This window comes from Elaeis guineensis, chromosome 4 (assembly GCF_000442705.2).
Source record: "Elaeis guineensis isolate ETL-2024a chromosome 4, EG11, whole genome shotgun sequence".
Classification (NCBI taxonomy): Eukaryota; Viridiplantae; Streptophyta; class Magnoliopsida; order Arecales; family Arecaceae; genus Elaeis; species Elaeis guineensis.
This window is the reverse complement of record NC_025996.2, coordinates 15,485,924-15,499,625: the sequence shown is the minus strand read 5'-3', so window position 1 is coordinate 15,499,625 and position 13,702 is coordinate 15,485,924. Positions and strand designations below refer to the sequence as shown.

General features: G+C 37.6%; 1 protein-coding gene across 1 annotated transcript in view; it reads right to left on the bottom strand.

Annotated features, from left to right (window-relative positions):
- Positions 1 to 228: 228 nt before the first annotated feature.
- LOC105043717 (uncharacterized protein At3g06530) overlaps positions 229 to 13,702 on the bottom strand; it is a 36,028-nt gene continuing 22,554 nt past the window's right edge. The window contains 14 exon segments of the mRNA XM_010921380.4: positions 229 to 703; positions 1,545 to 1,715; positions 3,708 to 3,960; positions 7,318 to 7,727; positions 7,812 to 8,498; positions 8,760 to 8,975; positions 9,279 to 9,521; positions 9,524 to 9,635; positions 9,726 to 9,793; positions 9,877 to 9,972; positions 10,527 to 10,709; positions 10,825 to 11,035; positions 11,124 to 11,332; positions 13,609 to 13,698. Coding sequence (XP_010919682.2) covers positions 473 to 703; positions 1,545 to 1,715; positions 3,708 to 3,960; positions 7,318 to 7,727; positions 7,812 to 8,498; positions 8,760 to 8,975; positions 9,279 to 9,521; positions 9,524 to 9,635; positions 9,726 to 9,793; positions 9,877 to 9,972; positions 10,527 to 10,709; positions 10,825 to 11,035; positions 11,124 to 11,332; positions 13,609 to 13,698 — 3,180 coding nt within the window. The 3' untranslated portion in view covers positions 229 to 472.

Below are 13,702 nucleotides of genomic sequence, written 5' to 3'. Positions count from 1 at the left end.
TGAGATCAATCTGAAGCCAAGCTGAACTGTTCTAAATGGTTGACCTTCGGCTTGAGCATGGCAGAGAATTCAGCTACGCATTTCACCTCAGCGTTTACTATTTTCGGTCCTCTCTGACCTATACAAAACTTCGAGGAAAACTGTCTTCCCAGAGGGCTGCATGATTCTCTCCTGTGCTCGTCAGGGTTTGTGCAAAGTGCGAACAAAGTTAAATAGATGAACAGGAGATTTCCATGAAGAAATTAACTTAAATTTTTACTCAAAAAAAGCTTGGTGAGTTAATTTACATTTGATCTCTGACAAAGAATCGATTAATGTACATATGCTAGTTTGTGTGCCATCAGAAAGATGACAAATTCAGAAAAAGAACTAGTGATGGCAGTGAGGTAGCTCTTTCAGGCTGGCTCCACCTCCAACTACGCCCAACCTTTCACAATTGATCAATAAAAAAGGGATCGAGTGCTAAAACTTCTCAGAGGTACTGCCGAAGACTTTCACCGCTAAGGGTCTCCATCTCCTTGAGTATCTCTTGGGCTAGAGTTTTCACAGGAAGCTCCACATCCTCAAGCAGCTCACCAAGAAATGGGATCGTCTCAGGCAAGAACACCAGATACTCCTCTTTTAAGTGTTCTACCAAGTACTTGACGACCTTCAAACCTAGAATCCTTGGGCGGACCTTCTCATTCCTTGTATGCATTAGCACCTGCCAAAACAAGCAAACAGATTAGTTCATACACAGCAGCATCCAGCATAAAATAACCAATAACATCTAATGTATTAGAGACCTGATGCCAGGGTGAGAAAACAAACTGACCCTTGAATCTAGTCTTGATGTCACTTGCTCAAAGGCAACATTAGCCAGTTAACATGGACTTCCCTCAAAATCGAGTTAATGAGTCCATAGCACATTTTGCCATCCATTATTAAAATAAGTTAACAAAGAACATGAAATATAACAAGGTAACTAAAATGACAAAATGGTTAGCGAGTCTTGACACCGTTCCAAACTCCACGTACTTTTTATAGGGAACCTTATAAAGATGACAACATTAACCAAAAATGGCTTATTAAAACCAGATGATTAACTGCAAGCCATTCTACACGTGTGTTGCCTCCATTACTATATGAAAGTGGAATCAAGGTGGATTTTTCATGTTCTTCAATAAGGCAACCAAGAAGCCAAATGTATGACAGAGTGAAATAAATCTCCCTTTGCTTGATAGGAATTTTACTTCCTACACATGTAATATCTTTACAAAGAACAAAATGACCATATAGCCTCCGTTGACTAATAAAGCTGTGAGCTTTCTTACCCCCTCAAGGAAATGCACTGGTCCCTGATAGGTTCTGAAATTCACTAGAATCTTTTTCGCTAATAAATAAAGTAACAGTTGCAATGCGAATAAGTCAGTAAATTAGCTAAGGAGAATTGTCTTGTCAGATGCACAAGGACATGAAGCTCATCATTTTTTACATATTCCAACAAATCACAATGCACATTGGACTTAAAAGAATAGGACTCCACAAAATGTGTCTACGCTCACCTCATGGTTCAGTGGCTTCCATAGAACATCAGAGCGTGCTGTAACAGCCATCTGACCCAGGCACAATACCAGTGATTCATCAACTTCTTCCACAGTAGGAACATCCACCATTTGCTCAAGAGACGCAGGGGGTTCCACCACAAGCTGTGAAACAATAGGTTTCAGAAGAACCTGTAACAAGAAGAAAAAGGGAACCAATTAAAATTAGAACATTAAAAAACAAAAGATATAAATGACTTATAATTCTTGGTGCTTCAACATTCCATCATCATCATTTGGGAGTTATTTGAAGGAAAATATATGCCAATTATTATCATATCATGTAGTTTAGAATAGCTGCTCTGCAGTTAAGCCAAGCGTTATAATGTCCCGAATGTCTTGCATGGCATTCTTGCTTATTCTGGAGTAAAAGAACCAGTTGATAAGTGGAAAATACATTTCAACAAAAAATTATTGAAGTTAAGATCATGGTATTATATCGTCATAAAACTTCTAAATCAACAATTAAACATTCTAATATAGAGCTGAAACTGACCCAAAACCAAGGCCAGTTTGGCATTTGGTCAGAACTGATCCCGTGCATTTTTGGGGGAGAAATTGTTCAAAAAAGAAATGAGATTGGATTTCTGAAGCCTAAGCTCAAATCCATCTCATAAGCTTTCAAGTTTGAAGCTAAAAAAGTTCATTACAATAAGTAACTCTCCTAAAGCTAAATCTTCATGGGTAAATCTTTTGGATACAAAGTTTTCTGTGTAAAAGCCTTGCAACTTCATGATGAAAGTATATATATTTTTTAAAAAAATTGTTCTTATTGTTTCATTAGTATGATTAATAATTCATATTTCATAGGCTTACAAGTTTATAGACATGCATATCGTCATGAATTAGATTGCCAAAAAACAAAGGAACCATCACACTAGAAAATGTGAAACAAACATTTTTAGCATTTTATTTTGTTTCAATAATTCATTAATAACTTCAACCTAAACCAGGTAATGATAAATTAGACAAAGGTTTTAAATGATACAATATACTCTAATGATGTCTATAAATTTTCCAGACTTGTTTTACCCAACAGCATAACTTTAAACTGACAGAGGCTCCCCCAAACGTGATCCCCGTGTGTGTGAAAGAGTGTGGGACTTGGTATTGTTTATACTGTGTAATAACTATTTATCTTTGTACTTTTGTGTTTTCTGATGTTTATCATTTTTAAATCCATTTAGACAACCAACTCCTGGGCCCTGGTTGGGAATAAGCAAAGAAAATGGACACTTCAATTGCCGTGTTCAAAAACTTAGATTATGAGCATTTGGAAAGCTAATGCAAGTTCTATATGAGATGCCTTTAACAAGGCACTCCACATGTTCCCAACCAGTGTTTTCTGATGCTAAATCCATTTAGAACATGTTTTCTGATGTTCTAAACATGTTTTCTGATGTTCCCATCAGAAACAACAGGAACATGAACGTGTTTTTAAATCCATTTAGAACATGTTTGGCTTGGCCGAACTGAAACCAACTCCTGGGCCCTGGTTGGGAATAAGCAAAGAAAATGGACACTTCAATTGTCGTGTTCAAAAACTTAGATTATGAGCATTTGGAAAGCTAATGCAAGTTCTATATAAGATGCCTTTAACAAGGCACTCCACATATCCATGTTAAGTGTTGTGCTGAAGACAGCTTAAGTACTACCTGAAGGATCATCCAAGTATTGAATTTTCATTCTGAAATTGTTATAGAAAGTGTCCAGGCATTAAAGTAACTTTAAAAAGTTGTAAATCCTACTTATCTTTCCATGATTTTATTTTCAGCAAAGTCCGAAGCTGGGATTCCTATTGAAATTAATAAATCAAGATTTGGCACTAAACACTTGCCTATAATGGCAAGAGTTAAGGTAGATGCTACTGTCAAAAACGTATAGCAAAATAGTTCCCCTAAAGGGGGAGGTTGATTTGAATGGAAGGGTTTGAAGACAACCTTTCAGATTTATAAAATATATCCCTGTAAAACATAACTTCTACTACTACTGCTAAAGAAATCCAGAATTTCTAATGGAGAACAATTATAAATATCTTAGGGAAGAGAAGGATATTGTGACATGAAAGTATTTCAAAAATACTGCTGCATATTTTCCAGAATTCTAAATGGTGAAAAGGATAACCTGAAAGTTAGAGGAATCTAAAAACTTCTGGTCGGTATCATAGAGGAAGCAGTGATATAAGGACTTTAGAATCAGTGCTCTCAAATGCCATTGCTTTGCTGACAAAACTTTATCTTTTCCAAGATTATGCGTATCCCCGACTTTGGCTTTTTTCCTCTTTTGTGTTGAAGTAGGTAAACCTCCATCTTGATCTTCAGCTAGATATTGTATGCAACCTTCAAGCAAGTACTTGAAGTAAGGTACAAAAAGGGACCTGCAATTAAGAAAAGATGTCACCTGGATGTGGACATAAAACAGGGGGAAAAAGAAAGAAAACATTTAACTGACAGGAATCAAACTTAACTACCATCGAGATTAAGCAAACCAGCTCCTAACATATTATGGCTATAGCAAATGGACATATTATTATGTTTTATATACTGAAACCCAATTGCTAGGAATAAGCAGGAAAATGAATTAGTAATTAATCAAAATCAGTCAGAATTCATGGCATAAAATGCTGTCAGGAGCTTAGCTGGCAATCATGTTTACAGTCCCAGATTGCTTTCTACTTTAAAGCTAGAGGAAGCAATTGCAGGTCAACTACTTTAACAAGGAAATATTTCAAATACTAGGAAAGGAGGTGCTATAGCAGTTCCATCTTCAAAAGATCCAGCTGTCACTATCTGACTTTCAGGGGTTCCCTTCATTATTGGAGGGAAAGATGTAGCAATTCCATCTCCAAAAGATCCAGCTGTCACAATCTGACTTTCAGGGTTTCCCTTCATTATTGGAGGGAAAGATTGGACAACTTTGTGCCATATGTCTCAGAATAATAATGGACAACTGTTACTACGAGAAATTTTGTAGGTGAGAACCTTGACAAAAGTTGGGTATATAAATGGGAAATGGAAAGTATCACCATTGCCAATCAAAGGACAGGATTCTGGAGCACAAGCTCTTCCATAGTAGTTTCAGGCAGACCACTCTGACATGGTAGCTTTAGACTAATCACTTATCTCAGATGCTTGTCATTGGTTACTGCAGATGCATGGATTGTTTAGAAACACTGAAGGTAACTACCTTAACCTTAATCAGTAAGCCTTGTCACATTCATATGGCCCTATTGCTATAAGATTTCAGAACATCTATGATATTGAACCTTAATAAGAAGGCACCGACGTGAAATTATGGCAAAGATCTGGATGAATATGCTGCACTAAGAGATATAGCACGTATTGACAATCATCCTTCAAGGTAGATAAATTATGCAGCTACATTGATCTCAACCATTGAGTCCTGTCCCATCCATGTAAGATCAAATTTCAAATGAGTATTTAACAACCAACTCCCAACCACATATGAACCCTCTACAGAAATTAGTTTCAAGGCCCTAATGGACTGGTACAATTCAGTACTGTGTCTTGCCAAACACATACTAAGCCACATGCCAAAGCTCATGCTATAAACTTAAGCCCGTGGCCAACTAGGACATACTACCATAAGGTCCACAACCCTAATATGGGATAAACACATGGGTACATACACCAGTACTCTGACCATATCTGGCCAATGCAGTATATGTGATATAACAAGAACAGGCAGGACCATAACATGGTACTTGAATCCATAACTAGCTCAAACTGCCAAGGACAGATAACAAAGATGGTACAGCCACCACTCTTAAGAAAGGATGCTGACAATTAACTTCCTAGATAAGTAATTTATGCTCATACAAGAGGGGATAAACCTCAAACATACCCTTGACATGAACGGAGTCTTAGTAGAGGGGGAAATGATTAGACTAGAAAGTCTACCTTTCTAGTTTAGTTTAAGCTCATACAGAAGGGGAAAACCCTCAAACACGCCGTTGATGGAAGGCGTCTTAGCAGAGAGGAAAATGATAATATCTGAAAAAGATTTTTTTTTTTTTCCAATCTTCAGTGAACCATGCTATCTTGCCACAGGTCTGAAAGTATTTTCATATCACTGTCTGGACTCCCTCACTTCACACCTGATGGACTAAAGAAGCAAAAGAACAATAAAGTAATAGTGCAAATTCAAAGATTGCAAGAATATTTTAACACAGTTGAGCTTTAACAAAGTGAGAATTAAATTATATAGCTAAAGCTGTTATGACAGAGGCAGTTCTCTTGTTCAAAAGAAATTTAATCATGGAAGTGTGTATTTGTTATAAGTGGCGCCATGCAGAGACTCAAAATCTTCAATTCTTCCCCACTAAAGACACACACCACACAAGAGTAGAGAAAAAATTTTATTCATAAGATATTTTATACTATGGGAGCACTTACAGGTGCTAAACAGCCAATGTAAGCCCTTAGGCCCCTTACAACTCAATATTAGAACTACACTGCATACAACTCAAATTGCAAAGAATGAAACCAAACTCTAAGCTGGTCTCTGCTCAATGGCAGTTACATAATATAACTCAAAACTAATCAGATAGTAAAAATACATAATTTGGGTGTCTGTATAACTCAAAACTAATCAGATAGTAAAAAATACATAATTGGGTGTCTGATCTAGTATGATTCAGACTAACTAGTCTGCTAACATTAGCCGGAACTCTTGCTAAAATAAACATCTGGTGAAGGAATACAAATGCCAGATGCTGATAATGTAACCTATACCAAGCAGTGGTGACCACCCATTAAATTTCTTCTGATATCAAACTGGCAGCTTGGATCATTTTGTTGGTTCCCCCATTCTTATAGTACCCTTTGGTTATGGTGAAAACCCATTCTGGGGCTTCAACCTAGTGCCCGCCACCTATATCATCTCTTTAGTGACAAGTCTAAAAGAGGCCTATGTCACAATGAAATTAATTGTTGTAAAATTCACGTATAAAATCAGCATCCATAGAAAAACTGAAACTCCTGAACTGTGAAAAGAACAAAATGAGATAGTAAAATTAGTTAACTATCAACATTTATAAACAAAGACAGATTCCATGCCACCTAAAAGGCAAGTTTTTGTCCAAGAGTAACAATCAGAGTCAGAGGCAATGGTTTCTAGAAGCAAGCAATACACTAAAACTCCATCCAAAAGAAGGGTTCACCTTTCCAGCACACTTTGAATCACTTCCTAAATGCACTAGCTGGAATCTAAGTTTGCTTTAGAATTTCCTTGATCCAAAAATAGTGAGTTACGAGACCCATGTTTTCAAATATCCTCTCTTGGCTCAATTGAAGTTCCCTTTGACCCTTCTCATTAAGGAGATCATCTTCCACTAGTTCATTTAAGTCTGTGGATTAGGTTTCTGAAATATTTGTAGAAGGACCAAGTTCTACATACTTCAATGAGTCAACAACATGAAGTCAAATCATTGTATCAGATGAACAAAAATGAATTTACAGGAGAAACGATTTGAAATTATCAAAGAATATTATGAATATTCGAGAACCAAGTAGGTTAGAGAACTTCAAAATCACAAGCTATCACAAAAGACCATCATCACCAACCAAGCACTGTAGGTGATAAGGAACATTTCCTTCTTCCCCATCAACAATATTCAAGGTACCATCATGGTCATTTTGGGTCATTTCAATGAAGAAAATAGGCATCATAATCAGAACAAAAACTGGAAAAATCAATATGCTCGAGGACTCACCTATGTTGCTCTATAAGTTTGCTCACCAACATATAGAAGGAAATGGTTCGCTCCAAACTTCTGCTTTTTGTAAGATGGCTTCCTTCAAATTCAGACTCTGCCCATTCAAGACTGTGAAGGAAAAGAGGCCTGAACATGGTCTCGGTAAGTTTCATTGTCAGAACGATCATGGCATGGATGACACTTTGTTCTACCATATTTATGTTCCTGACTGACTCTGGGTGTTGGCGGCGAAGATCAAGTGCCATCAAGCACTGTTCAAATAGCTTTGCATGATAAGTTACTATAGATGACCTATCCATAGCACCAATCATGCTAGATAACATTTCAAAAACCAAACATAGGCTCAATTCTCCACATTTGAGAGAACTGGAGTATATTTGCAGCAGAGGTGTGAGCATAAGGCGAGCCTACAATGTAAATATTTTCATTAAATTTAACAACAGTAGGTAGTTGATACAGTATCCAATAGATATTTATGAGCAAAAACTTACTGGAATTTTCTCTGACAAAAGCTTTCGGACCGTAGCAGCTTTCAGTTTCATTTTCATATCTAATTCTGAAGCATATTCAGGGTGAAGTACTAAAAGATCCAAGATATCTGCAAGATATGGATTCAGAAATCCACCAAGCTTTTCTACAACTGCTTCCAAAGTCACAAGTATGGACAGCAAGAGAGACACTTTGTGGCTTGTAACTTCCTGAGATACATCAACTAGGTTATGTTTGAAATTTCCAATGGGGCAATTGGAGATCTCATGAGCTCTGGCTATCATATGCTTCATAAGAAGGGGAAGCTGAGACAGTGCTTTTGAGCCAAGCACGCTGATCAAAGCACCTGTGGTTCGAATGCACCCAGAAGAAAGGGTCGAATTATCAGAGCCAATGTGCTTCACGATAACAGTAAGGCATGTGGCATATATTAAATTATCAGATGGGAACTCTTTGGCCATTATTTCAATTGAGGAAACTGCAGCAAGCTTCATGGGACTGTCTGAACCATCCGTGGTGTTATCAATCAACTCAACTATTTTTAAACATAACTCATTGAACGATGGGGCAGAGCTTTCATCTATATGAAGTGGAAATGCCATAAACTTCTGCTTCATTTTTTTCATCTCCTTGGGATTCTTCTGAACCAAACTATGGTGCTTAACAGTTTCAGATAGTAGTCCAAGCGTCTGTTCACCAAGTTGACAATTAATCAATCAAAGTCTCGTAAAAGAATAATTCACAGGAATTCAGATTAATATAGAAGATAATCATCAGGAGAAATGGTGGATAACTTAAAGCATTTGAAATCATTAATAGAGCAAAAGGTGAAGTTGTCTTCAATTTATAACTTCCATTACTAGTACAATTAAATTTTCACTCCATGCCAAGCATGCATAACTACAATGTGCATATTAAAGAAGAAAGGCTCATGCAGCCAAAAAAATTACCTTCCTTTTCACACTTCCATCTGCATGCCCCAGTAACTGAGTTATTCCTTTAAAGTATGCAGAGGGTAACATCCACCTTGTAATAGTTTTTAGCACTCTATTGGCACAATCTTTAAATGCTTTTATGATATCTGAAGTGACGCTGACTTGTTTGCGTCTCACGGTGACAAGTTGTGAGTGCAAAACAACCTGCTCCATAAGTTCTCCAAGTGTAATCTGTAAAATTACATAATTCATCAACCATATCATCGGCAAATTGATCCAGAACCTTTACATTGATAATGAACAGAGAATCTATAATTAAGAATGAGCAAATGTGAATTACCAGCTTCACTGGTGCAGTACTAGCTCAATACAACAGGCATCCAGTGCCTCTATTCTACTATATAATTGTCTAAAATTCAGTTATTAGATTTACATATCAAGGTCAAATAACAATGCCTCTAGATCCAACAATTCCGAAAAACAGTTCCAGCAAAAAAATGAACTTTGATGATCGTTTAAAAAAGAATAATGTACCTGCAGACAATCCCTATCTTGTCCAGACTCAAGCTCAAAAACCAATTCAGTATCGTGCATCTTATATAGGATAAATTGCATTGCCAAATATAGTTCATGTAATAGCCCTTCTTGTTCACTATGTACTCTAATTTCTTGCAGAACCTTTACCAAGCAAGGAAACCATATTTTACAAGAATACTGATCAAATATTTGTGCTGCAAATTCATATTCCCACTCATTGAGGATAAAGGAGGATGAAGAAACAAATCATGCCAATCCCTCAGATGTTTAGAAGGAAATTTTGTGATCCGTGAAGCCAACGAGTGGAAAAGATACACAACAAGCACGCCCAAGCTACCTTCTTCTCCTAATGTCCTGAAAAGCAATGTAATAAAATTTGTTAAATAACTTAAGAAAAGTGCAAAGAAGAAAGCCATCTAAACCAAAACTTGAATTTCTTGGTACCTCAGAAGGTAAACCATTAGAGTCAGTCTTCGGTGTTCAATGACATCTGGCAAAGCTTTTATGAATATCTGAAAGCAGCGAACATGAAATCAACAGGATGATGAGAAAGGCAAAATCAAAGTTCACGTGAGGACTTGCAACATCTTAATACCTGAAGCAACTCTCCTACACTGTTGGTCTTTGATAACCAACGTGGTACCAGTGTTGATATCATATCCTCCAAAACTTGTTGGGAATGGCTGTCATTCTTTGACATCAATGAGACAAAATAAAGCAGGAATTAGTTAATTCCTCCATTTTGCTTCTTGTATTACTGAATCGTAACTAATAATCGAGTAAAATTCTAGATTTAATTGTTATGGAAGTCTCGACAACATAATACCTAAAACATGTTAGCCATAGCTGAATGTACACGAGATCTTCAAGACAAATTAATATAATGTCAAACATATCACTTAAAGAATTAGGGTACAATTTTTAATGGTTGAGTTTCTTGTATATAATTCATTAACCTTAGCAAACAACTTCATTAACATTCAGTGTTTTTATTCAAACAAAGTCTGACGCCAGCAGTACATACAGAAAACAATCAATATACAAGGACTAATGGTGTTAGCATCAATCCTCAGTAATCACCAAGTTTAACAATTTTTAGTTGCAGTTATTGTACTTATATCATAGGACTCTCCTACATAAATGGCCAATATCTTCCTGAGGCCAGAGCATTTCATGGAAAGCCATGAAATTGAAAGCCATCCAGATGACAGAAATAATATTCAACTTAGAGATGCGATGACCAACCTGTTTTACAGCAGATTCTCCAATTACAGTAAATATATCAACGATGTGTTCTGAAACCCAACGAGAAGAAACCTTTGCGACAGATGACAGCAACAGGAATACATGATTGCGACTTGCAACATCCTTAGCGGTATGGGCACATTCAATCAGAAGATTCATGTTGACCTTATCAAACATGTCATCCTGAAAAATAAATATTAAATAATATAAAATCTTAAATGTTTCTGATAAGGAAGAAGCAGATGATAAGAAAGAACATGCTAAACTACAATCATCACTACAAGAAAATAATAATTACTTTTATTGGATGATCCAGTATAAGTGAATCAGTAATATCCTTAAGAACTAATAATGTTATTTGTTGAGCTTGATAGACAGCACTAATAAGGGACTCAGGAACTTCTGATAAGGCTCCACTTCCCTTTTCACCTTGACCAATCAGACCAAGAAGCCAATCATTAGAAAAAAGTTTTTCTAGAGCCTGGAAAAGTAGTTGCACCAAGGATTCCCTGCAAGCACACAAGCAACCAGTCAGATATGACAGTAAGCCTGAAAAAAGAAAGGGGAGGTGGATTGACAGGTATGGTTGACATAAACCTTTTCTTTATATTCTTCTTGAGCAACAAAATATCAAGAAAAGAGACAAGAATGGACAGTGTTGGTTCTTCTTTACTAAACGTATCTTGAGAGATACCAAAACTGAAATGAATCAGATTTTTCTTTCTCTTCACTCTTTTTGAGGAGCCAAGCTCATGATCTTGCGAAAGAATCAATTCTAGAAACCTGACTATGGTTGAGCAGTTGATCTGCCAAACAAAAAGCATAGCCATCATTTATATCATACAGCATAACCAGCACTTCAGAGAAGGGTAGCAGTGGATCACAAACAAGGAGCATAATGCTTGGAAGTGAATCCGGTATGTTGTTAAGTATTACCGTTGCTTCATATTAGTCAAGTAAAACAGATAAAGTGACATCAATTAACACAAAGAACAAGCAAATGAGTCCAACTGAATAATGCTAAGAAAACTTCTTAACTCTTCTGTAACAACTATAATGTATGAAACTACTACAAGTATGTGCACCTCTTTAGCTGTGAGGGAACATGCCATGCCTCATTTCTAGGGGAGGGAGGGAGGGAGAGAGAGAGAGAGGCACAGAACCATCTGTTAATTCACAATTCATCATGTATACTTTTCATACGTACTAGCTACTTCATCAGAAGTTTCAGTCCCACTGAATGAAAGTTCTTTTTCATGTTATATGCAAAAAGACTATACTACTTCAATAATTATTCCATTATATTTTTAAACCAATGGGCTAAAACAATTATAACAAACTGAAATATGTGTGTGTAACAGATAGAGCAACTAATGGAGCATGGAACAACCTACAGAAAGATCTTAAAGACCTCAGACACCATAGGTCCAAATCAAAGTTTGCTGAACCGGTACCGCCGGCCGTTTCGGCCGGCCAACGGTACGGTTCGGTATGGTTTCATACCGTACCGAATCGACGACCCGAACCGGAAGAAGAAAGTGAGAAATTGAGAGAAATAGAGAGAGAGAAAGAGAAAGAAAAAAAAAAGAGGGGAAGGAGCCGGCGGGGCCGCCAGACGGCCTCCGACTGGCCGCCGTGGCCGTCGGAGGGCGCTGTCCATGCGCGCGGTGCCACAGGCGTGAAACAGGGGCATCGCGATGCCCCTGTTTCGCAATTTTTTTTAAAAACGTGGTTTTAAGTGAAGTCGGCAAACGATTTGCCGGCTTCACGATTTTTGTTTTTTTTTTTAAAAATTCTTAAGTCGGCAATCCAGTTGCCAACTTCATAAGTTTAAAACAAAAAAAAAAAATCGAAACAGACGGGCGGAGCCACGGAGGGGCTCCGCCCGCTCGACCGCCCTCAGGCCGTCGGCGTCAGCTCGCCGGCCACCGGGAGCCTCGCAACGGAGGCACCGTCTGTCCGGTAGGTTCTCCACCCCCCCTCTGAGCGCTCTCTCTCTTTTTTGCTATCTTGAAAGTCCTATCGGGCGATACGGGGCTCGAAAGCCCTCCAACGGCCGCAGCCGGCCACCGCCGGCCTCCGGCGGCTCCCACCTCCCTCTCTTCCCTCCCCTCTCTCTCTCTCTTTCTCACTTTTTGTTCTTTATTCGTCGGTACCACCGGTGTACCGATTTTACCGGCCGAATCGTGCCGGTTCCCCACCGGTCCGATACGAGATGGGGTGTACCGGCCGGTTCGGCACGGTATGGCAAACCATGGTCCAAATACATATGAACCTATATTAGGAAAATATAAGCAAGTTGCTGAAGAACTATAACAGGTGTATGCATGTACCATGCAATATGATACAAGATTTTCTTTTGGACACTTAGTCATTGCAACATTTATTTTTCTGTTCAGTTAATTATGCTGATTAATGTAAAATCAGAAGTAGGACCAAACCGAGGGTTAGCAGCATATCAAAACATTAAACAAGGATTATACACTACATGAAGCAGAAGTTTACAAAAAAAAAAAAAAAAATCCTTGCTCACATGTTAGTTTAATCACCTATCATGCTATGACTCAAGAAACTGACGGATGTCCAGAGCCCAAATTTCCCCGCCCTCAACAAATGTGTATAAAGAATTTACACAAGATACTCATGTTCCTGAAGGTTTCTGTCAGCAGCAGTGAAGTTTCCCAGATTCTTTTCCCAGAACTATAATGAAGTCCAACCAAGCAAAAAGTCTTCAGGAACATGTACGATCATTGTGTATTAAAAAGGACAAAATATAGGACTCCGTACTACAGTTATATTATGCAGACTTTAGTTCTAACATTAAATACTTCAACTAGAATCTAGGCTACTCAAATTTCATGAAATGAATAGTAGACATATCAAACTAGAAAACCAACAGAGAAGCATTTCCAAGTAAACTAGGTTTGCTAACTCATGATGGCATGCATTTAACAAAAGAACCAAAATCAGTCTTATTAAAGTTGAAATAATAGAAGGTTACAATATGATATACCAAAAGCAGAAGAAACTTGACTACATAAAATCTCAGCAAACAGATAAGTTTCTTATAGAAAGTACACACATTTATTCTCAGCAGAGCTTCTCTAGCTGCATTTCGTATGTCTCCATTATCATTCCGGAATAGAAAAACAAGGTTCCCAAAAAGCTGATCCTGA